Source organism: Poecilia reticulata, chromosome 8 (genome assembly GCF_904066995.2).
Source record: "Poecilia reticulata chromosome 8, P_reticulata-male-v2, whole genome shotgun sequence".
NCBI lineage: Eukaryota > Metazoa > Chordata > Actinopteri > Cyprinodontiformes > Poeciliidae > Poecilia > Poecilia reticulata.
This window is the reverse complement of record NC_088837.1, coordinates 24601403-24626061: the sequence shown is the minus strand read 5'-3', so window position 1 is coordinate 24626061 and position 24659 is coordinate 24601403. Positions and strand designations below refer to the sequence as shown.

Below are 24659 nucleotides of genomic sequence, written 5' to 3'. Positions count from 1 at the left end.
TATCAGCAGGAAACAGAGCGGTGAGGAGGAGGAGGAGAAGACCTGATTCTAGGTCAAGGGTGTTCAAAGTAGGGGCCGGGGGCCGTTTGTGTCCCCTGGACTGAATTTGTGCGGGCCGCCTGATCATGATTTTTTATTTTAATTTTTTCTTCAAACTACTCCTTTCCATTCAAAACTTCTGTGTGTGTTAAAATATGTTCATTTTAAACTGTAAAGTGGATGAAATACAAATATATAATGACACAAAGAATAGATTAAATACGACTTTTTAATTAAAATCTACTTGCAAAATAAATGCTAGATGAAACACGTGTTTTTCCCATGCTTTGTTGTCATGGTAACTAAGACAACATCTGCTCATTGACTTGTACTCTAACATACACCAACCTGGTTTAATTGCTGTATTAAACTTGATTAAAAATTATCCTGTTTTTATTGCCGATAAAACCTGAATTATTTTTCCAGTTTTTTTCATTCAAGTCCAGAATAAAAAGTTTTGGATCTACAATCCTATTCCCATTACAAAAACAAAAATGTAATTGTTAAATTAAAATAGTTGATATTAAGTTTTGGTTGAGTAGCTAAAAAAACGGAAAGTTTTTTTGGTGATTTTAGTTTTTAAAAATGATATTTGAGTATTTTTGAGCTGACGATTTTGGCCCATGTGACGAAATGTTTGGACACCCCTGTTCCAGATGTTCAGAGTTAGCTTTAGCCACAGTGTTTGGGATTAAGATTCAAATGAGGAACATCTCCTTGTTTATGAATATCAAGGTTGGAAACATGTTTGACCCCCAGAATGATTCCCGACCATCAGAACCTATAGAAGTTTGTGCTTTGATGTGGCAGAACAGAACCAAGCTCAACAGCAACACAAACCAAAGAACCAGGCTTCACATGTTCAGCAGCACCCCCTGCTGGCCCGCAGGAGAAAAAGCTGGTGATTACTATTATACAAACACCTGATCAATAAATACACGAACATAGCTGCCTGGTGCGTCACGTGACCCGTTAAAAGCAGCTGAGTCATCGAGTCCAACGATTGGTCAGCTTGTGAGCCAATCAGAGTCTGGACTGACAGTTTTCCTCATGATTGGCCTCGCAGACGCGTGTCCTGCGCTGTGATTGGTCCAATCCAGGTGACTGATTGGTGACGGTTCACATCAGAGGCTGTGATTGGACGAGGCGGCGTGTCAGAGGTTGGAGGACTGTTTGATGCTGTGGAAGGATACCCTGCTGGGCGACGTGGGCAGCGACGTGGCGCGGACCGTCCGGCTGCGGATGGAGTGACGATCGTGCCAACGTATCCAACGCTTCTTCACTGTGGAGCGCACCTGGAAGCAGACGGACAGGTGGACAGGTAAATCACACCATCTCACTCAGAACCACGTGATGCTCACCACGCAACTTCTGGGTTAGTTTCAGAATTTGGTAGTAACTAGTTACTTTTACTCAATTACATCCATTGGGTAAAAATATTAATTATTATGATTGGTAATTTTATTATAAGGTATTTTTACTCTTACTTGATCAGAATTTCTATATTTTCTACCCACAGAATGAAAAACAAAGAAATCCACCAGACACAGAGACACACCTGCAGTTTCTGTTAAAGTTTCCTAAGTTTTTTATTCAATGAAATTGATTTGGGAAAATTTTATTTTTCCTGATCAAGTTACTTTTAGTTACTAATGTGAATTGTCATTTTGGTCCTTAAAATACATACATTTCCACTTAAATTTATATTTTGGTTCCTCTGATGATGTAATTTTTAAATATTAAATGATTGATAATTTGATCAGCTCAGTACTAGAATAAACCTTTTTACTCTTGAGTACAATTTTTGGGTTCTCTACCCAGCTCTGGTTAGTTTAATGTAAATTAAACTGACGTTAACCAGCTTTAGCATCATTGGGACTGATAATCTTCCCAACAACTCAGTTCTATTTTAAGATAAACTAGGGCTAAAATAATTAATTACTTTAGTTATTGATTAAACCCCAATTTGTTGCTTTCGTGGTCATTTACTTCCTTCTTCCTTACTCTCTGGAATGAGTTTGTTTTCATTTGAGTTGGGAAAACTTCTGGAAAGTTATCCTGAATTACCTCACTGTTGAGGAAACAGTAGAAGACGGAGACGAAGAAGCCCTGCAGAGACAGACAGAGGACATTAGCTCAGATAGACAGACTTCTGTTCATACAGTTTGATCATAAATCAGTGATGATCCGACAGGAAACTATTGACCTTCATGCCTCTGAACGAATGAACTACCCAGCTCCACTTACACCACATTCCCTCTTAAACTCTGACCCAATCTGTTTGAATGGCTCTGGAGAACTTCCAGATGTTGCTGCATCAGCTCATCCTGACCAGAACCAGGAATACGGACCGACACAGAAGAGGCTGCTTCCTGGAGGATGTTTGGCTGCAGCCTCAGATTTTGAATCGTTAGAGGAAACTCAACGAACCTGGAAAGACTCCAGGATGGAGTTAAAGTAAATGAAGACGATCTGAGCCACTTCGTCTTCTCCTCCTGGATTCACAAAGAAAAGCATGTAGGTGATTCCCAGCAGGGGCAGCAGCACCAGTGTGGCCTTCACCGCCTTCCTGCAGGGCACGGGAGAAGACAATGGCATTCACCGGACATGTTCAACGGCATTCAGCGGACATGTTCAACGGCATTCAGCGGACGTGTTCAACGGCATTCAGCGGACATGTTCAACGGCATTCAGCGGACGTGTTCAACGGCATTCACCGGACGTGTTCAACGGCATTCAGCGGACGTGTTCAACGGCATTCAGCGGACGTGTTCAACGGCATTCAGCGGACGTGTTCAACGGCATTCAGCGGACGTGTTCAACGGCATTCAGCGGACGTGTTCAACGGCATTCAGCGGACGTGTTCAACGGCATTCAGCGGACATGTTCAACGGCATTCAGCGGACATGTTCAACGGCATTCAGCGGACATGTTCAACGGCATTCAGCGGACATGTTCAACGGCATTCAGCGGACGTGTTCAACGGCATTCAGCGGACGTGTTCAACGGCATTCAGCGGACATGTTCAACGGCATTCAGCGGACATGTTCAACGGCATTCACCGGACATGTTCAACGGCATTCAGCGGACATGTTCAACGGCATTCACCGGACATGTTCAACTGCATTCACTAAAAATATGCTCACTACATTCTAGTTTCACTGAAAAAATATGTCTGGTTTCACTAGAAATATTGTGATCCAATTGGAAATATTTATTTGCATTTGCTGGAAATTCTCTGCTGGTTTCACTGTAAGTATTTAAGTGGACTGATTGGATATGTTCTACTGGATACGTTCTGGTTTCACTGGAAATATTCTTTCCTTCAATATATTCCACTGGAGCCACTGATAAGCCTCACCTGTGGGAAGGTTTGTTCATACCTGTATTGGATGGTCTCTGAGGTGGTCGACGCCCTCAGTTTGGTCATCAGAATCCGAACGATGTTAAACAGGAAGACGAAGTTAATCTGAAGAGAAACCAAGATGTTTGGACTTTATAGAAGATCTGCTGTACAAATTAATCTGATCTGATATTTCTGTGGTTTTTCTTGAGCCAGGCCTGGAGGTGAGGAAAGGTGAAAGTTCAGAGACTTTTTGGGTTTAAGGTAGACTGGAAGGATTAAAAATGCACTGGTGCCATTAAAAGAAGACTTACTGCTTAGGTTGGCTGAGTTTAAGGTAGACTTTACAGACTAAAAGTCAATGCTGGTTGGGTTTAAGGTGGACTGGATTTGTTCTTACCAGCAGGACCAGGATCATAGGACCTTGGTAGATGTAGTCCGTATAAACACCTGTCTTCTTGCCAAACCAGCACCTGGAATTCAATCAGGAGCCAATCAGATAAAGAAGATGCAGTCTTTAAGAAAATGTGACATCATAACCCATTGATTTTTCTTTATGTTGGCTGCATCTAATCAAAAACTGCTCTTAGCCTGACTGAAAAGTGTGTATTGACATCACAAACAATCAAGCTGCTGTCATGTGACTTCAGACAGGTACAGGTGTGTTAAATCCACCTGAGGAGAGGCAGAAGATCAAAACAGTTGAGCGACTCACTTCTCGTTGTCATAGTACAGCTTCCCAAAAGCCCACGCCACGATGATGGGAAACGGAATACCTGGAAGCAGGAAGACAGGTGGACAGGTGAGCTGAGAGGGCAGACAGGTGTAAGGAGAGACAGGTACACAATCAGTTGGACAAAAATGTGAAGAGGTACACCTCATTCAGACAGACAGGTAAACCGACCCCAGCCGATGCAGATGAACATCCACTTTCTGAGTTTGTCAGTGGAGTAGGTGAGCACCACGGCGGTGTGCAGGTAGCATCCTTCCCCAAACATCCAGAAGAAGTTGGTCACATGGAAGTAGTTGTAGGCTGCAGTCACCAACCTGCACCACACCTGAGGAGGAAGAGGAGGATGAGGAAGATAAGGAAGGTTGGTTGGCAGCAGCTATTAGCCACAGCCAACCAAAACGTTAGGTTTGCTAGCCGTTAATTTGAGAGCAAGAATCTTAGCAGACGCTAACGCTAACCATTAAGACGACTGTCTCTCTATTTGTGTCTGACATCTTCATCTTCTCCCAGCTGACGACTGGTGTGAGACTTTCAAACAACAAAGTCCTTAGTTTCAGTTTTGGCATCTGATTTTTTTGGCAATATTTTGGTTTGAAAGGCTCATAAACCGGCGGCCATCTTGAAAAATGGCCATCATCCTGGCATTCAAGTAGTAAATGGGAAATATGAAGAACATCTGACCTGAGGGGAGAGCATACATTTGTATACTTCCATCCACACTTTTAAGGTTTTTACAGTCACCTGGTTGCTCTCGGTAACCGATGGGTTCATGGTTAACTGGACGATGAACCAGGTGGCGTTCCTCAGGATGAAGGCCGAGATCAGATTCCAGTGAATGATGTTCCTCAGACAGCGGATGCTCCTGGAACAGACCATCAACCAATCAGCAAATATGCACCTCTGTCTTTAAAGAGGCAGAATTATGTGTTTTCCAGGCCAACGGCGTCACTTTATAGCATAATCATGTAACTTTGTTAACTTCAGTTGTCATAAAAAAGCTACATACTTTTACGTTCTAATTTAACAGCTTTAAATTGGTCCCGTCTCTTTAAAAACTCCTGCTCTTCCTGAAACTCCGCCTTCAGGAAGTCATCACAACATGGCTCCTCTATTAACCCTTTAATAACGTTTTTACCAGCGTTGCACTGAGAAGTAGCTCCTATAATGCGCTCAGCAGGTACACAGTTCCACCAGGTGTTTGCTAATTGTTTCTGACTAGTCTGGAGGAGCTGAATGGTTGTCATGGAGATTAAAGGATTTCTCAAACATGAGAGAATCAAAGCAATACTCCAGGTATGCTTTAAAAGAGGGAATAACATTATAGCAAGATATAAAGTAAGATTTTCTATAATACTGCCCCTTTAAAACACCTGCATCCCCCTGAATATGTGGTTACTGAAGGTTCCAAACTGAATTTCCTGGCTGCTACCAGGTTACCAACGTAACCAACATGCTAACCTTGAGGTGTAAAAACAGAGAGGTGAGTTACCTGAGTCTCATGAAGAGCATGAAGGCGAGCAGCAGAGCCCCCAGAGAGATGCAGTGACCCAGGTAGTTGATGATCACGGCCACATGATAGTGAACTTTACTCTTCCTCTGAAAACACAGAGACCGTCTTTAACACCAGAGCTGCTCTGAGATCGATCAGATCCTCAGGGTGACTTCATCTGGGTTTTCTGGTTCAGCTCAGATAAAACTGGGTCAAACTTACAGCTTCAGTCCAGCGCCATCATCGTTTTTTAAATTATCATAGCTCAGTTTTATTTTGGTTTGAAGCTTCAGAACCGTCAGATGACTCACTCAGGTACGGCAACAGAGACTCGGTGACCAGCTGTTTGAGTCTCTGACTTATTTCTTGATTAATCAGTAATTTGACTGGCAGGTTATGAATAAAACTGTCTTTTAATTAAACTATTACTTTGGTCGCTTTAATTAACGAGCTGATTAAGACATGAAGTTCTGTCAGAGCTCGTTAACAGAGCTTGAATAAGAAGCTGACTGGCAGGATGTGACTGAAACGGATTTCCTCATTAAGTTATCGGCTAATTACAACCAAGCGCCAAATGTAGTGATTAAATTTCTTCCACTTCGTTTTCTTATTTTAAATAAACTGCATAATTGGGCGCTTTATGTTGTACTTTATCGTACCTCACTGAGAACTACAAAACTGTTTCTTGCACCCACTTCCTGCAACAAACAGGAAGTCGGCCATTTTGCCATTTCAAATGTTTCAGTGAGCTCCTCCTAAAAATGTAAATGTATAACAAACAGAAGATCACAAGCTGGTCACATTTGTTTGTTTCAACAGATATTTTGTGTGTAACGGCTCATGAAAAATTTGACCCGAGTCGTCGACCCAGCATGCATTGCACATGTGGAAAAATGGCCACCTCCATAGGTGAAAAATATAACAAATACATATAATTTTGGAAGTAATTGTGAATTTTTAAACGTATTCTAACCAATAACTTTCAGGTTAGTAATTATTTGGACCAACATGTTCAACTAGTCGTGTGTCCCTTTAACTGAACGGCTCACAAACGGCGACCTCCAACTGTCAAACGTAGATTTTGCTAGAGAAACTGCTCAGATTAAAAGCTTTGAGGACCGTCCAATGCTCCATGCAGCTTCAGTTGTCTTCATCAGAACTGATTAAAGTCCTGGATGAGTCACATGATGCTGGTGGATCAGTGTGAAGCATCGTCCCTTTTGTCTGACATCAACAGAGAAACTGACTGAAGAACTTTCATACCAGAGAACCGGACTGCAGCAACCGCCTGTAGAAATTAAATCAACTGATCAATACTCAGAAGATACAGATCAGGAGACATTAACCACAGATCAGTGTGTGTGAGGTCCCAAAGCCCTCAGACACAAGGATGTCTCTGTGAAGTCTTTCCACTTTATTGACCACAGAGCTGTGATTGGCTGACAGCCAGCTCTGCCGTCCAATCAGAGGAGAGCAGGAAAAAGGAAACAGATTGCCTCAGTGGGACAGAGAGACGACACATGGACCAATGGACACACCCCGGCTGCTCTTCATGTCTCTGTGAGGACACTCTGCAGGTTGGGGTCCAGAGGTCGATCCACACCTGGAGTCCATGAAGGAGACATTTAGGTCCCAACGTAAGGAACGGATATGTCTTCACACACACACACACACACACACACACACACACACACACACACACACACACACACACACACACACACACACACACACACACACACACACACACACACACACACACAGTGAAGGTCCAGATGGTTTCCTGATTCCCGCTGACATTTGGATCTGAGCTGCGTTGTCACACTCGTCTCTGATTGGCTCGGACCGTTTCCCCCTCTGTGGGTTTCTGCGTCTGTGTGTGTTCAGATCTGTCTGACAGGATTTCTCCCAACAGAACCAAAAGGTTCTGATTTATTCAGTGACTTAAATTAGCAGAACCAGTTCCAGTCTATAGCTGCATTTCCATTGACCTAAAATTCCAATTGACTTTGTGGATTTAGAATTTGTGCAATTCTGATTGCAAAAACTGGAATTCCAAAAACACATTCCCTTAATGGAAAGAGTCTAATTTGACAAAACTCACGTTTCTCACTAAAAACTGTTTTTAAGCCGTTTCTTTCGCAGTGGAAACACTTTTTTCCACATCATACAAGTCATGTGATCAACAACCTGCTGTTACTACTGGCGGAAACGACGAAGAAGACGACAGGAAGTGGTAGGTGGATGATGGCGCAGCTTGTTCTTTATTAACTTAGGTGAACAAACTCATTCACATGTGATTTTAACTGCATTTGTTATTTAATGGAAACACTTCAATTGTGAAATTGTGTTTTTTCAACATTAGTGAAATATCGACAAAGTTCTAGAGATGTTGCATTTGACCCGGGTCCTGATCCGGTGGAATTCTGACCTTCTGCTCGATCTTAGAAACCAGATCTGCAAACCGAGCCTCATAAACCCATCTGAACTCTTCCACTTGACCCGACTGTGATTGTGAAACAAACTGGATCACTGGACCTGAACTGGACCTGTCTGTTCTGTCCCAGGTCCAAACAGTGACCAAACACTCTCCATGTTTACCCAGAAATTCAATTCAGCTGCTTGTCCTTGTTTCCTTTCATTGACTTTTCATTGAAAATCAGTGAGTCGCCATGGTAACCGGAGACAAAAACATGCCTCAGGATCATTTTCATCAGCATTATCAATGTGATTTTATTAATACAGATTCACACCAAGAAGAAGAATGTCAGAACCAAACAGAGTTTGATCCGTAATGAAATAAAGTTTGCGTTAGCAAGAGTAGCCGACCTGAAGGTCACCAGCTGTCAAACAGAACAGCGAACGGTACCAAAGAGGCTCGGTTTTGTTTGGTTTTTCACTGCAGATTCTTCAACCAGAACAGCTGAAGGACGAGGATGGAAATCGGAAGAAGTCTTCCTCACTTCATGGTTATTGGTCACTTTGTGATTGGTGTTTGTATTGATGAGTCTTACCAGGACGATGATCTCGGTGCACTGACTGTAGTTTCCTCGAGGCGCCCAGGTTCCGTTGGACTGGCACTCTCTGTAGACCCGGTCTAAACACAAACAGAACAGAACCAGCTCTAGTTCCCTTTCAGAATCAGTTGTAGTGCCAGCTCTGGCCTCTAGGTGGAAGAAAGGCTCCGTTCCCTTAGAAAATAGTGTTACCTTTGCTGTTTGGTCTGAAAACAAAATGGATGAGGATCAACGATGCTACAACGGCGTATTAGGGGCATTGTAGTTAGAAAAAAACAAACATTTCCACTCAACAATAAAATCAGACATTTTGAAATTACTATCAGAAATTTTCTATAAAAAAAGAGAAAAAAAAAACAAGAAAATTTCTGAGCTTGAAACTTCAAAAATTTGCTTGAAAAAACTCAGAAATGTCTGAGTTTGCACATGGGAAAAATAACTAGTTATAAGTGAAATAATCTTCCAGTAGAACTGGAACTTTTTCCATCAATATCAAGTCAATTCCTTGCTTTAAGTCAAGGAATTGACTTAAAGCAAGATCCTATATCTTGCTGAAAAGTTACGTTTAAATTAATTTAGTCTTATTTCCAGTGAACTAAGATATTTGAACTAGAAACTAACCTAAAATTACTTGGTGATATTTTGTGTTTTTGCAGTTGCATCCTGGGTTCTGATCTGCACTGTGGCTGTTTTTCTGTGTCCTGTATCTGTGAAGTTTTTTGGTTCTGGGTTCTATTCCTGGTTCCGATCCGGGTTCGTTTGTTCTCCTCTGTTCCGGGTCCGGTGTTTTTGAAGTTTTTTTGTTCTCGCACATCGGCTCCTCACACTCACAGAAACACAGTTTGGTGTTAAACTCCCACACTCTGCTCTGACGAATCAACACACAGCCGTCTGTGTGCAGCTTCTGTAACCACGGCAACGCCAGAACCGTGCCTGACTGGTACCACCCCGATCCAGCCCAGTCAGCCGAGTCGGGGATGGGGTATTGTTCCGATAAATGATCGGCTGCCTGAATCAATAACGTGAGTGACACCTGAGGCAGCAACCAGTCAGAGACCAGCGGCTCGATGACATCAGAGCGGAGAGCTTGAAAGGGAGAGGATGAGGACGGTGGTGGTGATGAAGATGGAGTGAGAGAACTCCAGCTGGGTTCGTACACACACACACGCACACACACACACACACACACACACACACACACACACACACACACACACACACACACACGTGCATGCAGAAACACACAGATGAGTCATTCTTTAAAGTCAGATCAAGAAATAAACCACTAATTAGATGGGATATTCATGGCCACCCACTCATTAACACACACATTAACTCACACGTTAACACACACATTAACACACACGTTAACACACACATTAACTCACACGTTAACACACACATTAACACACACGTTAACACACACGCTGCTAACACGGTGCACCTTCCCGCTGTGCTGATCTGTGAGGAGCCGGCTGGCAGGAAATAAGGAATTGGATCCTCCTCAGCCTAAGATGTTGGTCAGTGAAACTGTAGAGCTTCTGACTGAGGAAACATGGCGGCTCGTTCTCGCCGCTTCTCAGTCGGATCGAAGAGTTCCAGAAGAACTTCCTGCAAATCGACTCAGATTCTGATCAGAACCAGAACAAGGTGCATTCACACCAGCCCTGTTTAGTTCACTTTAACCAAATTCCAGTTTGTCTGTCTAGAAAGTCCAGTTCGTTTGGGGAACCGTGAACCGGACCAAAAGGTGAACTCTGGTCCGCCTACAGACCTCGGTCTTTGTTTGGTTGACGTCAACGCTGGTTCGGTTTGAATGCATATGTTAATGCCAAGTGGACCGGAAACCGCTCCAAAAGCAGGAAGCAAACGACAGCGCAGGGCATTCTGGGTAAATACAACCAAAAAGAACAATGTTCAAACATATACAAAGTAAAATCAGACAAACCGATCATTTTATGTGGTCTCTTAATTTTTCCAGAGCTTTATTTTTTATAGTTTGTCTTAATATGCGCTTTGTGTATGTCGTTCTTTCAGCAAATTACCTTTTTAGAGTCTGTATACTCCAGTTAACTACCAATCTATTACTAAATTAGTTGATTACTTGAACAATTGATTAACCACGATTAATTGAATGAATCGCTTCAGCTCTAGCCGTATCGCTTCAGTATGAAACGAAGTCGGACTGAAGGCGTTTCTCCAGAGAACTGCTGCAGCGGTTCTGTTTCCAGCCTTCCAGTCGGGTCGGTTCTGATGTTCCTGCTGTTATTTTTACTCCACCTGGGGGTGAGCAGAAGTCAGCCTGCAGCGCTCGCAGGCGCTTCTCCCTGCAGCGATGTAGCAGTGGATCAAACTGCAGAACTCCGTGGGCGGATTCTGACGATCCGAGTGTTGGAGTTAGTCATTCATACCAGACTTCATTCACTTCATTTGAATTGTTGTGTTCTGATTTTTGAATCTTCCAGTAAAGTTTTAACATTTGTAGCACTTGTTGGTGAGGAATGTGTGGCTGTCGTCCTTTGAGGTAAACTCAGAGAACAGTTCGCTGAAATATTTTCATATTCTGATTGAATCCTCTGCACTTAATCAGACTCAGACGTTAAGATATTTTATGTGTAGCTCTGTAGTTTCTCATTGGAAGGTCAGTACCAACACAGCACCGTTATTCCTAGCATGGGCGTACCACAGGGGTGGGTTTTGAGCCCCTTGTTTTACTCCTTCGTACCACCTTCAAAAATGTAGCAAAAACAAGGAAGCTGGAGAGAGAAAGCACAAAATGTGTCATATTTCATGCTGTTTCCAATGTTATAGAACAGGAGCATGTTTTTGTAGATCAGAGGTGCCCAAACTTTTTGAGACCAAGATCTACTTTTTCTCTCACCAGCCGCCTGAGATCTACCTCACGACACAAAGACATAAAAATAGCAAATTAAACTCTATAGACTTATTTTATATGTGAATATACATCAGTTATAGCAGAAATAATAAAGTGACAGAAAACCTAATCCAGTTTCTTCCTCAGTGAGATTCGGACACTGGGAGCAGCTTACTGGTTTCTCAGTCAGCAGCTGGTTGCAAACCTGACGCCAGCAGGTGATCTGAAATTTGATTTGATGACCTCGATATGAGAAACTACAGACTGATAGGAGGAACCAAAGAGCCCAGTAAAGGTAAAGGCAAATATTCTGAAGTCGGGATATAATTAATTTAATTTCACATAATTATCGCGGTAGAATTAGTTAAAACTTAATGAAATATATTTGTCCTATTTGATGTTTGTTGTGACGTCTGCTCACAAACGAACGAGGCAATTAGTCAATAAACGTTTCTGAACGTCCAGAAACTACAGCAGGTGTGATGAGCCACAGCAAAGGTAAACAAAGGTAAAACAACCCGAAAAGAAGATCAACTCTAAACATCTCCTACCTTTTTATTCTGTCGTTTAAGCACACCCGTTGCCGTGGCAACCGCCTGCACCCCGCAAGCCGAGCAAAGATTACATTAAAAACATAACATTCAGTCCGTTACGATATCAGGTTTCCAGGCTTGATATTTATTTCTCGATTATTAATACGCCTCTCATGAACACAGCGGTGGTCGAGCAGCTAATTTAAACTCCTGCTCTGCTGGTCAGTCGGTCTTTGAGTCGCATTTTTTTTTTGTTTGTTTGTTTGTTAATGGAACCGAAACGCACTGAATTGCGCAACACCTTGTTGAAACAATAATTACTGAGATTATTAATTTTAACATGTTTCGTTGACTTTTTATAATTATTCTTTTTAATGAAGCTACAAACGTTCAGGATCTTAGTGAATATTTTTGATAAGCCTGCAGAGGAGGAAGAGCTGGTCTCAGCGTCCTGGCGGCGATCAGTTTGTCACCTGCCGATCGACTCTAAATCTTCCGCGATCGACGTATTGGCACCCCTGATGTAGATATTATGTACTCTAGACTCCCCCTTGTGGTCTGGAGGATTTCCATTTTGTGTAGCAATTTTGCAACATTTTATAGTTGCCATTACTTGTTTCCCTTTTGGTTCACAAAGTTTTCTGTAGCATTTCTTTTTTGTGTTTTCACTTCAAAATAAGTATTTTTTGTTTAGTTCCTCATGCAAATATCTTAATACACTTGGATTAAGACAAAACTAACTCGCAAGTAACTTCTCAGCAAGATGGAGGGACTTGATTTAAATCAGTAATTCTTGTTACAAGTGGAAAAAAAAATCTGCCACTGAAATTAGCACTTTTTAACAATGTTTAAGAATTGTTTTAAAATAATCTCCTACATCTTGCTGAAAAGTTACTTTTCAGTTAGTTTTGTGTACCAAGATATTTGCACTTGAAACTAAACAAAAATAATTAGTAAGTTTTTTGCGTTTTTACAGTGTTGGAGTTTGCATCATTAATGTTTACAGTGCATTTACCTGTTGCTCCCTGCAGGTTTATTGCTTGAATCTCAAGAATCTTAGCTTTCAAATGAAGCATAGCGAATTCATGTGCATATAAAATGTGCTGCAGTAGTATTATGAATCACACAAGGTTTTTCTTTGATCAGCCAGAATACACTGAACCCCAGATGGAGTTTGGTAACCAGGATCCAACTGGTGTGGGTCAGAACTGACGGCGAGTCCGCAGAGACAACCGAGGATGAAGGAGAATCTGAAACGCTGCAGTAATTCCTGCTGTTTCATCAGGAGTCGGACGGCAGAGGATGGAGGAAAAGAGAAACGGGTGCAGATGGGGGTGGTGGTGAAATGAATGTGTTTTAATGAGGAGGAGGAGGAGCAACGATCAGATGGAGGTGTACAAGTACATTTCAATACTGCTGTTACTGTTACAGTCTGGAGCTCAGACTCCAGACTGAGCTCCAGACTCCAGCCGAGTTTCCATTGAGTATATAACTGCGCAATTTGACATTTTGAAAGTAAATGTAAACACGCCAATTTTGAAAAAACTTTTGTTTTACAATAAAAAGGACTTTGCAGGTTTTGTTGGCTGTGTCGAAATTGGTTCACTGGAAAAACATAAAATCTTACCGGACATTTTTGGTCTAGTTTCTAGTGCAGATATCGTGGAACTCTTGAAATACAACGATATTAACTTACAATCAAAGTTTCGGCAAGATATACAAGATTGTTTTAAGTCAATAATCCCTTAATACTGACGAAAAAGTTCTGGTTCCACTGGCAGATTTTTCACTTTTAACATGTTTCTATTGTAGTTTTGTGAAATAAACACTTAAAAACACTAAATCTTACCAAGAATATTTGGTCCACTTTCTAGTGTAAATATCTCATTTCACTTTAATTAAGACAAAACTAATTTATAAGTAAGTTGATGAAAAAGTTATAGTTCCATTAGCAAATTATTTCACTTATAACAAAACATGTTTTTCATTTTGTAAGTGAAATAATCTGCCAATATTACTAGAACTTTCCATCAGTATTAAGGAATTATTTACTTAATCCAAGCTCTTATGACTTGCTGTAAAGTTACTTATAAATTCATTTTGTAGCACTAGAAACTAGACCAAACATATTTGGTAAGATTTTTGCATTTTTGCAGTGCATAGAGTACTATGCATTACTGTGTAGTACTCTGCTGGTCCTCTACTGGTACTTACTGGTGGTGTTGTAGTGGATGCCATTGAACTGCTCTGGACAGGGTCTGGAGATCAGCTCTCCAGCTGCGCTGCGAGGCCAGCAGGTCCCGATGCCGTCCACCGACAGGTCACAGTACACACCTGCACACAGGTGACAGACAGAGTCAGACCCCAACGGCTGAAATCCTGTTCTAATCCAGTCTGATGGTCGTCAAGAAAAAAATTATTTTTGTACTGAATTTATCAGAGATGAACACTTTGGTGTGAACTTTTACATAGTTGGATTGATAGAAATCATATTTACTGAAACATTTTTGATTTTTCAAGATGGAAACAATGATTGTCGTTGAAAATTAATCTTTGTACTAAAATTGGCAACTACATGACTGTACAACAGCATCTTATAGGGCTTTAGTAAATAAAATAAAACAAAAAGGAGCAAATTTCCACCCAAAGAACTCAGACATTTAATATTCATTTCAGAAACTTTATAGAAAAAATAAGGAAATTACAGAGTTTGAAAAGTTTAAAATTTGCTAGAAAAATAGAGAAATTTTCAGAATAATCTAGAAATTTTATAGAAAAAACATGGAAGTTTCTGCGTTTGAAAAGTTTACAATTTTTGACTTTTGAAATGTATAAATTTCCAACTTTTGCTAGAAAATTTCTGACATTACTTTCAATTTTATTTATTTTCTAGCCAAGTTTTGAAGTGAAATGTCCATATTTTTTCTAGACAGCAGGACACACACACACACACACACACACACACACACACACACACACACACACATTTTAAGATTAGTCTCAAAACATCTGAGTATTTGGCAAGTTACAAATTACTCCCTTTTGCTCCCCACAATGGCCCTAATTTGCTGTCGTTTGAATGTTTTTGACATCATATAATTGCCTATCAATTTTGAACCATATAAACTATACGTAACTTCTAGATTTTATGTTTAATTTATCAGGTGGAGATTAATCAAAATGGCCACCAGGGTTGCAATGGAAAATACATGTTAGCACTGAAATCAATATTAGCCACTGCTAGCCAGTGGCTAGCAGTGGCCACTGGCTAGCCACTGGTTCACTAACCATTAATTCGCTAAACAACAATCTGCTAACGCTAAAAACAGGAAAATGTAGCGGAGTGGATGGAGAATTGTCATTACTGCACAACAGTGGAGTAATATTCCACAGGTGAGCCACTAGGGGGCAGCAGACAGGCGATGCGTTCTGTTCACCAGCTGTGGTTTTGTGTTACCAACCTGAGGAGTTGCTGATGGTGAACGTCTGGTTGAGCAGCACCAACATCCTCGCTGAGAGACACACAGGAAGCAACAATTAGCCGTCAGCCTCAAACGGGACGGTTCTGATCCAGTTCAGTTCTCACCCTGGACCAGAGAGGAAGCTACCTGTCAGGTTGGTGGACAGCAGGATCAACGTCTCACAGGTCAGCTCTAACGAGGAAACTTGTCCACTCAGCAGGAAACACACGCAGACCACCTGAAAATATGAACACAACAACATGAGAGCTGACCAGGTCAGGAAACAGAACCCGTCCTGATGCATCAGTTTTCCTCAAAACGCAAAACAAGGAGCTCCAGGTCCAGACAGCTGGACGGAACCGAACCATCAGCGGTCAGTAAGAACAATAACAACTCATGTGAGATTTTAGATGGTAAACATCCTGATCAGTCGAAGCTTTTTTCAGTTTTTCTGTGACATAGCAAATAAATAAATAATAATTCCTTTTGTAGTAAAACAAGATAGCTGTGCACATAATGTTTGAGTTGTTCTTAAAAAAACACGAGGGGTAAATACTTTAACATCAAACTAATATTCTGTTGAAACACACCAGTTTGTTTTTATTTTTATTTACTTGGTATCCGACTTCAGACTGTCTTTTGTTGGCAAAAATGAGTTATATATATTTATTTATTTAATATTTTTATTGATGTGCATGTGTGATTTTTGTATATTTTTACATGTAGATAGATATATTTTTTTATCCTGGTGGCTATAAAGTACAAAAAAACGCCTATTGGATCAAATCCAACAAAAAAGCAAAATGTGAAATAGTGTGATTTGTTGATATAATTTTTTTTTAAATATGGCTCATGCCTAGTGAATGAAAACAGGGCAGATATTATGTCATTTCCCTTTGGGATCACTGAAGTATTTTTGAATTGAATTCGTTTGTCTGCACTGCAAAAACCCAGTATGTTTGTCTAGTTTAGTGCAAATATTCTAGTATACTTAAAATAAGACAAATCTAACTTGCATGTAACTTTTCAATGAGATATAGGAGCTTGCTTTAAGTAAATAAGTACTTAATATTTATTTTTAAAAATAGTTTCACCACTGGCAGATAAAAGAAAAATGTTAAAATGTTTTTTTCTGTTTCACTATTCTAAACAACAAAAACATTTAGCAAACATGTTATGCTGTTATTTAGTGGAACTCGTACTTAACATAATATTTACTATATTAACTTTAGTTATTATTTATTTGCATGGTGTCCGTGACGTCACATAACCAGTTGACACGTTCAGCGGTCACGTGACGGGAGCAGAACCGCTGAGTCAGCAGCTCGAGGACGGAGATGAGTGAGAAGCTCAACAGCGGCCTCCCTGATTGGATCAATCTGTCACCAATTAGCAGATGATTGATGATCAATCAGCCGCTGCTGGTTATTAACTGATGACTAAATCGTTCACGCAGCAGGACACCCACACTCCCACTCCCCGAACCGAACCCAACCAAACCGAACCGAACCCAAGGATCTCGGAGATTTACTGCCGTGACTCTGCAGCTAAAATTAGCTCGCTGAGCTCGGAGAAGCGATCCGTCTTCTGGACGTAAATGTTGTGTTGGCAGCAGCTCAGAGGTTCGAGCTGCAGCTGCTTCTTAGGACCATGTAGCTCTGACAAATCAGAGGAACGACTCAGCCGTCAACACGGACAAGAAGAAGGAAAAACGGACTATTTTAGACCAGCTGCACCCAAACTGGACCCAATAACATCACATTTCTGCATCAAGTGCAACAGTTTTAGAAATAACTGAAGATCTGAAGAGTGATTCAGCTTTGTGTGCCTCCACGACCAACAAATTAAGACAAAACTACACCTTTAAATCAAAATCTGCTTACAGAAATGTTAGATGCAGCGCAAAGTGATGATCTTTTCCAAGCTTTCTGGTTTCCTTCTAACTTCGTGGTAAATTAAACCAAATCCGACTTATTCTCTAAAATACAACAAATCTGCTTTAAATTGTTGTATTAAAAGTTGTATAAATGCAGCAAATGTTTTCAAATGAAGACTGACCTGGATCCTGTTTTCACTGATGAGGATAAACAAAATATTTTTTCAGTTTTCCCAAAATAAAATGTTCCAAAAATATTTGAAATTTTGGATAAATAATGCAGATTCTTCGAAAAAAATCTGATTACTTTGTTTAATTAATATAGTTCATACTTAATTACCGAGTTGTTTTGCTGATTTTAGTTTTTAAAAAGTTTTTTTTTTTTGTCCCACTAAAGATTTTGGACCATGTGACAAAAACACGTTTGATCTAATCCAGGGGTCCCCAAACGTTTTCCTGTGAGGGCCACTTAACCTTTCCCTTCTCGGGTGGGGGGCCGGAGTCAGTTTGTAACAGAAAAGGTGTGACAATTGCAGGAGTCAGAAAAAACAACCCTCTCTGGGTTCTAAACAGAAAAAATCCAGGAAGGATTATAGTCCGTATTTTCCGAACTATGAGCCGCACCGGACTATAAGCCACAACCCCAAAGTTTTTTTTTATCCAGTAAACATACACACATATAAGCCTCAGATATCTCTGCCGCTCCAGGTTTTCCACAGCGATGCAGCAGTAGCAGCAGAGGGGGACGGACACCCAACATTTGATTCATAACAGGTCAATTAAATATCACATTTATTACGTTGAAAAAGAAAAGTTGCCAAGTTTAGATTTAACTGAACTGATTACTGTAGTTTCCGAACGGTAACAGTAAAAGTGCTGATCCTTTGTGTTGCTACTAGCATGTGCTAAATGAAAATGGGCGCTTTGTTGTTGTTCTTCTTCTTCAGATTTCAACAGCGGCTTGCATCCATTATTGTTGCACTACTGCCATCTACTGGATCCTAATATCTATACCTCAACTTCTCATAATGATCCCAGTAATATTTAAAAAACGGTTAAATACCATTTCCTTTCAATGCTATTTAACTGATCAACATTCTCAAATTTCAATTCCCTATTAAAACCTAATTCCGTTTCAATGGGCACTTTTTTCTTTTATTTTCAATGATTCACTTTGTAATGGTCTCGCTATCGTGTCTTGTACCAAAACTAACCATCAGCCAAACTCCTTTCACACGAGTCTGGATTAATTAGTTCTTTATTTCCATGTAGAATGGAGTGAAACTGTCAAAACACAAACAACTCAGGATGAGCTCAGAGCAGCAAACAGTGTTTTACATTCAGATACATACATTAGAAGTACAACTGATACAACAGCTACCTCTGAATGCTATGAGCGGCAATGCTACGTAACGACCTGAGAAATCTTAGCTGCCTGCTAGTTAGCAATGACGTAGCACATAATCAAATCGCCCGCAAGGTATTTCCAAAACTAATTCAATAAACAAGTTACTTTTTTTATCATATGTTAACATAAAGGCTCGTTTTGAAGTATAAGCTGCTACTTACAGGCATTGCTTCGAAGAACTCCTGGAATGCTGCGTTCATAACAAACACGCGTTCATCTGCTCTACCGCTAGCAAACAACCGCACTGATTACATAACTCAAAAGTCAAGCAGTTCCCTAAAAGTCCAACAGATGGCAGCAATGCGCCATGCAAAACAAAACACCCACAGTTTACAGGACCCACGTCCTGCTAAAGAGCCCCCTGGTGGTTGAAGAAAAATCCACATATAAGCGGCTTATAGTCCGGAAAACACAATATATCTGAACGCTCTCTGGTATTGTTCAGGGGGCCGGACAAAATGTGGAGGCGGGCTGGATTCGGCTAGTTTGGCAACCACTGATCTAAACCATCAACGCTGCATGTTGGGCCCAACCAACCAAATCTCTAACTAAATATTTAGTTAGAAAAATGCAGAAACTGTTAACGTGATTGGTCAGATTTACAAAAAAAGTTGCGAAAACTGCTGAAAATTGCTGGAAGTCTGATTGTCACAACTCCCTGTTAGAACTTGAAAGCATCTGAATCCGACATTAAATTTCAGATTTCTGATCGTTGCTGGGGAATCTAGTGATGAAACAATTCAGAGAATTCTGGGTAATCAATGACCAGTGGGCGGAGCCTCAGAGCAGCTGCTGTTCTGAACCTGCAGCTGCTAACTGGACCAGAACCACAGAGCTGCTTCCAGCTTCTTTCTGACCCACTAACATTTAGACTGCAGAACAGCTGCAGAACCGTCCAACCATCAGTCTGCAGCCGTTTTACTGCGACTCAGATCAGTTTGGTGTCTGGATGTTTCAAAGCAACACGAAGATCTTCATGAAACCGGTGTTTGAACTGTTCCAGTTCTCTCTGACAGGAACTCGGATAAGAGGATGATTATAAGATGAGCTGCTGCTCCCAGATGAACTCAGTGAAGTGTGGAAACAGAGAGCATCTGCAACGCAGACTGCTTTGAAGACCAGATGATCTGGTGGGGTTTTGTTGGGCATCGCTGTGATAGCAGCTGTTAGGGATGGAGGCGGTCTCAGAGGACAGAAACTAACTCACACGTTGGTAAAACCTGCAGAGAACCGTCCAGCTGGCGCTAGCAGATGTTTTCCTCATGTTCCCTCCATGGAGATCAGCTGATATGACGAGAAGAAACGGATCAGAGTTTCTGCTGAGCGACTCTAAGAGGAGGGCAGGAAGGAGTTTAACTCTTCCAGAGGAAACAGAAACATGTAGGAGCTGCAAAGGTGGCAGCCAGCTGCAGCTCAAAATGACGCTGGGCAGTGAGTCCAACACACACACGCTTCAACTGGGGACAACAATTGTTACATTTTCAGCTGCACTGTGTCAAACAAACCAAAACGTTTGAGCAACCTGTTCCCCTCCTCACCTGTGGGGGCGCTGCACCAAGAACCACTAATGGAAGCGACACAGAAACGTCTGAAGAAGGCATGAGTGAAACTTCCTTCTTCATGAAAGGAAAACAAAAATGTAGTAGCCTCAGATTTTAGCAGTCACAGGATTTCTGTTGAGTCATTTCTCCTACTACCGTGTTTGTTTTGATTGTATTTACCCAGAATGCACTGCGGTGTTGTCCACTTTCTGCTTTGTGAAATTTATACCAAACTATAACTTTACAAGATGCTCAGTATTTCCTCATTAAAAAAAAGATTTCTCATAAAATTCTAATAAAATTGACTCTATTCCCCTAATATTACCACCGAGCCTGGACCAAATATTCCATCATAGAAAAAAACAGGAATAAAAATGCTGAGACGAAAGTCAAACATTTTCAGGAAAAACTTTTTAAAATTTCTGAGATCAAAACATCAACAATTTTTAATTTTACCATCAGAAAATTTCCAAGTTTTTTCTAGAACAATTCTTAGATTAATCTGTTTCTTGCAAGGTTTAGAGTTTAACTGTGAAATAAATATTTAGTTTAAAAAAATATTTACACCCAGATTTAGTTATTTGGTGCTAACTATCTATCTTGCAACCTGAATATTTTTTTAGCCAGCTAAATATTTACTTTGGAAAATATTTATTAGACTTTTAGTTGTTAACTAAATATTTAGCTTCCTCACTAAATTTGAAAGCTAAATATTTTGTCAATTAAATATTTAGTTTGAAACTAAACATGGTGAAAATATGACTTACCTACACTGCAAAAAGTCCCCTTTCAAAAACAAGAAAAAAAAGTACAAAAATAGGGTATAATTTTCTTAAAATAAGAAAAATTATCTGCCAACAGAACAAGAAAATTTATCTTGTCAAGATTTTCTAAAACAAGAAAAAATATCTTACCAAGATAAACCTACAATATCTTAAAATTAGTGTATTTTTACTTAAAACAAGCCAATTTTACTTATACGAGTAAGATATATTATCTTATTTTAAGAAAAATTATCTCAAGTAAAGAAAATGTTACTTGACACTGAATTTCTTAAAATAGCGTAAAATTTTCTTATTTTAAGAAAAATGTTCTATGTATTAAGAAAATAAATCTCATATATTCTATTTGTATTAGTAAAATTGGCTTGTTTTAAGTACAAATACACTAATTTTAAGATATTTGTAGGTTTATCTTGGTTAGATATTTTTTCTTGTTTGGAAAATCTTGACAAGATAAATTTTCTTGTTCTGTTGGCAGATAATTTTTCTTATTTTAAGAAAATTATACCCTATTTTTGTACTTTTTTTTCTTGTTTTTGAAAGGGGACTTTTTGCAGTGATATACCTAAATCTAGTTTATTTTTATTGTTGCATAGGATTAAAATATATATTTTATCATAGCCTTACTCAAGGTTCTTATGCTAAGACAAAAATCCAAAAATTGATCCTGTGAATACTGGAACAAGATATGTTATTGGCTTGCTGAAATGAAGACATAAGTTCAATTACTTTTAACATCTTTATTACGTTTAAGTTTCACATAAACACAATAAAACATGACTACTGGTCAGAATTTAAAGTCTGGATGGGCATCTGATTCTGAAACAATCCTGTAAAATGACAGAACAATGACGATCTGACACATCTGCTGCACTAAGAGTCAAGCAAACCAAATTGTCCAAAGCAAAAAAAAATCTTGGGATTAGATGTCAACAATAGGAGCTTCCCCGCAATGAACTTCTTCCAATAAGCCATAGCCTTTTATATGCGGAAGTCTTGCCTCAGTTACGGACGGTGTTCTCAAGACGTCTGTCAGCAGCACAGAGAGGAGTGGCCCCAGACACACGGATGCTGAAAGGTGTAGTAGCTATGATGTCCTCCTTTCAGAAGATCAGGGCAGGCAGCATGGTTCCAATGGCCAGTAGAAAGTTAGTTTCACGATCACCACAGAGCTGAAAAGTGGTCTTGTTTGAAGTTGTTGGGTCATCTGCTAATTGGAGCACAGACAGAAAAACAATCACAAAACAAACCACGTTTTAGGGTCTAATCAGTGTAATGATGAATCAGTATCATAAATTTCTTACCTCAAGAATGTGAAGGATGCCGTCACTTGCAATTCCCAAAGTTTCTTGTAGATGGTGCAATACGTGATTGACGATGTGTCTGGCATAGGCTTCACCATGGCAACAGTTTGGTTTACTTGAAAAATAAAACAAGTCTTATTTTAGTTCATGTGCTCAATTACAATATTACATGAATTCAAGATGGCAAGAAAGTTATTTTAATTAAATCAAACTAGGACTACTTAAATTCACAAATCAAAAATAGTGTTTAAAATATCCTGGTAACAGTGTGGAATATCTAACCTAGGCTTTAGTCTCATTGCATTTAAGTTTTTAAATTACAGCACATAAAACACCCTCAAAGTTAGTGAAATACTAGGCGGAATTGCTCTTTAACCATTTCCCGAATCATAAGCTACGAATGAGAAGCCACCTTAGCTATGTTAAAAAACGGAAGCTACCAAGAACTCGTGTCGATATTTTTAAGCCACAGCTATTGTGGTTAATAACTGTTCAAAGCTCATATTCACAAGAGCGGCTCTTTAACCACGGATGAAAATTGGCATATCACGACATGCTAACTAGCTTCAGTTAGCTTATCTTAGAAAGACAGACAACTTTAAACTTACCTCTCAGTACAGCAGCTGTAGGGTCTATACACGTAAAAAAGTCCTCCATCTTCATTCATGTCCAACCGAGATTAGAGAATTTGCCAAAAGAAAATCTTATAAAAGTACAGTAGATAAAAGCTTAGTTAGGCTGTTACAACTGAATTAACGGTTAATCAGGGCAGTTAAATGATCTCTGGCGTTGCCGTTAGTGATGTGCGGATTGATACTGAAATATCGATTCTTCCGATACCAGAACTTAATTCTTTAAAATCTATTGTCAGATCCAAGGATCAATACTTTCAACACTTTAGTAATTTGAGATAATGTAGATTAACAAGAGCAAGTTAGAAAGTAACTAAATTATTGAGATCTTGCCGAAATGAAACGTTGTTAATGGGAACTACTTTTTCTTCCGCCTGGTGAGTATGTAATGTGTAAGGACGTAATGCCCAAGCGCAGCGTGCTGCTGACGCTCACTCACTCAGAAATGGACATGTTGACAGATTATTAAAAAAGTGACATGGAGCCATTTCAGCTGTCATTTTATAGTAGTTTTAATAATTAAACAAGGATGTGTTTAGTAGGGTTATTACTTTACTAATTTTCTTTTTTTTAGTTTGCAACTCCATTTTCACATGTTTTGTATATTTCTGCTGAATTAAAATAGTTTATAGTAAACGGGATTGTTGTCTCAATATACTTCTGAGTTTAAAATGAGTGCATCAGAGTACATTGTGTTCTTTTTATGAAGCCAAGATATGGATTACATTTATTTTTTATTTAATTAAGAAACAAATTAATTGTCTTTTGCACAAAGTATGGGATCTGTATTGCCAATACCACCTTAAATTTTACTCGATTGGATCAGAAAGAAAATCTGTTGTATCGAACATTAATACTATCTCACTGACATTTTGGGCGCTTTCCCATGTGGATTGTATGATGTCATAAAAGGGGTTACAAACATGATGAATAAAATATTGTTCAAACTAATATTAGTAACTTATAAAGTAAGAATTTGAAATATAAACCAAAAGTTAAAATATTTATCATGACATTGAGCTAATCAATATTGTTGATTCTAATCTCATTGTGTGGAATACCAGCCATTTCAAATCACACATCAATAGAAATTTCATGACATGTCAGTAAGAGGTTGCATCAAGAAGATCAAATTAAGAAGGTCCTTAGCAGATGGAAACATGCCAAGAATTATCTTGATATATAAACTGATATTGTTTCTGAAATTGTTGTGTTAAATGTCAATCGTTTAAATATTAAATTATAATTTCCTGTACACTCTGCCAATTTATACAAGAATATAAGTTCATGGGTTTTTTTTTATTTTTCATTGACAATAACACAAAGGATTCCATTTGGACATAGTCTGTTTTAATTATCTGAATACATTTAATTAAGTATGTGATTTCGCTTTCTGTGCTTGAAATAAGAAATTTTTACTTATATAAAATAAGTTCTAGACTTGAAGTTTGATTGGTAAATATTGATATTCTAGATTCTAGCACATATTTACTCATAATAAGTAATATTTTCTTAACATTAAGCTTTTATATCTTACTGAGATAATTAAGTACAAAAACACTTAAAATAAGAAAAATATTCTTACATAAATCCCTCTTGGTGAGAAAAATTATCTTGACAGAAAGA

At 39.4% G+C, this 24659-nt stretch overlaps 1 protein-coding gene and 1 long non-coding RNA gene across 6 annotated transcripts in view; both read right to left on the bottom strand.

Moving 5' to 3' along the window:
- Positions 1–419: 419 nt before the first annotated feature.
- crhr1 (corticotropin releasing hormone receptor 1) overlaps positions 420–24659 on the bottom strand; it is a 29860-nt gene continuing 5620 nt past the window's right edge. The window contains exons 1-14 of one of the 4 annotated variants that reach the window (XM_081610313.1): positions 18936–18981; positions 15638–15728; positions 15491–15541; positions 14244–14363; positions 8619–8701; positions 5605–5711; positions 4857–4977; positions 4287–4440; positions 4098–4158; positions 3783–3855; positions 3423–3508; positions 2470–2608; positions 2107–2148; positions 420–1334 (exon numbers count right to left, since the gene is read on the bottom strand). In XM_081610313.1, the coding sequence (XP_081466439.1) occupies positions 1194–1334; positions 2107–2148; positions 2470–2608; positions 3423–3508; positions 3783–3855; positions 4098–4158; positions 4287–4440; positions 4857–4977; positions 5605–5711; positions 8619–8701; positions 14244–14363; positions 15491–15541; positions 15638–15728; positions 18936–18974 (1308 nt within the window). In that variant the 5' untranslated portion in view covers positions 18975–18981 and the 3' untranslated portion in view covers positions 420–1193. Of the gene's footprint in view, positions 1335–2106; positions 2149–2469; positions 2609–3422; positions 3509–3782; positions 3856–4097; positions 4159–4286; positions 4441–4856; positions 4978–5604; positions 5712–8618; positions 8702–14243; positions 14364–15490; positions 15542–15637; positions 15731–18935; positions 18983–24659 lie in introns of those variants that run through there. The other 3 variants (XM_008416493.3, XM_081610314.1, XM_081610316.1) reach the window with 3 other exon arrangements.
- LOC145552638 (uncharacterized) lies at positions 21823–24290 on the bottom strand. 2 transcript variants are annotated; one of them, XR_014088760.1, is made up of 3 exons: positions 23010–24290; positions 22402–22516; positions 21823–22307 (listed from the first exon to the last, which is right to left on the bottom strand). It is a non-coding gene; the product is annotated as an uncharacterized LOC145552638 (long non-coding RNA). The 2 variants fall into 2 exon arrangements; XR_014088761.1 differs by having other exon boundaries at positions 21823–22304.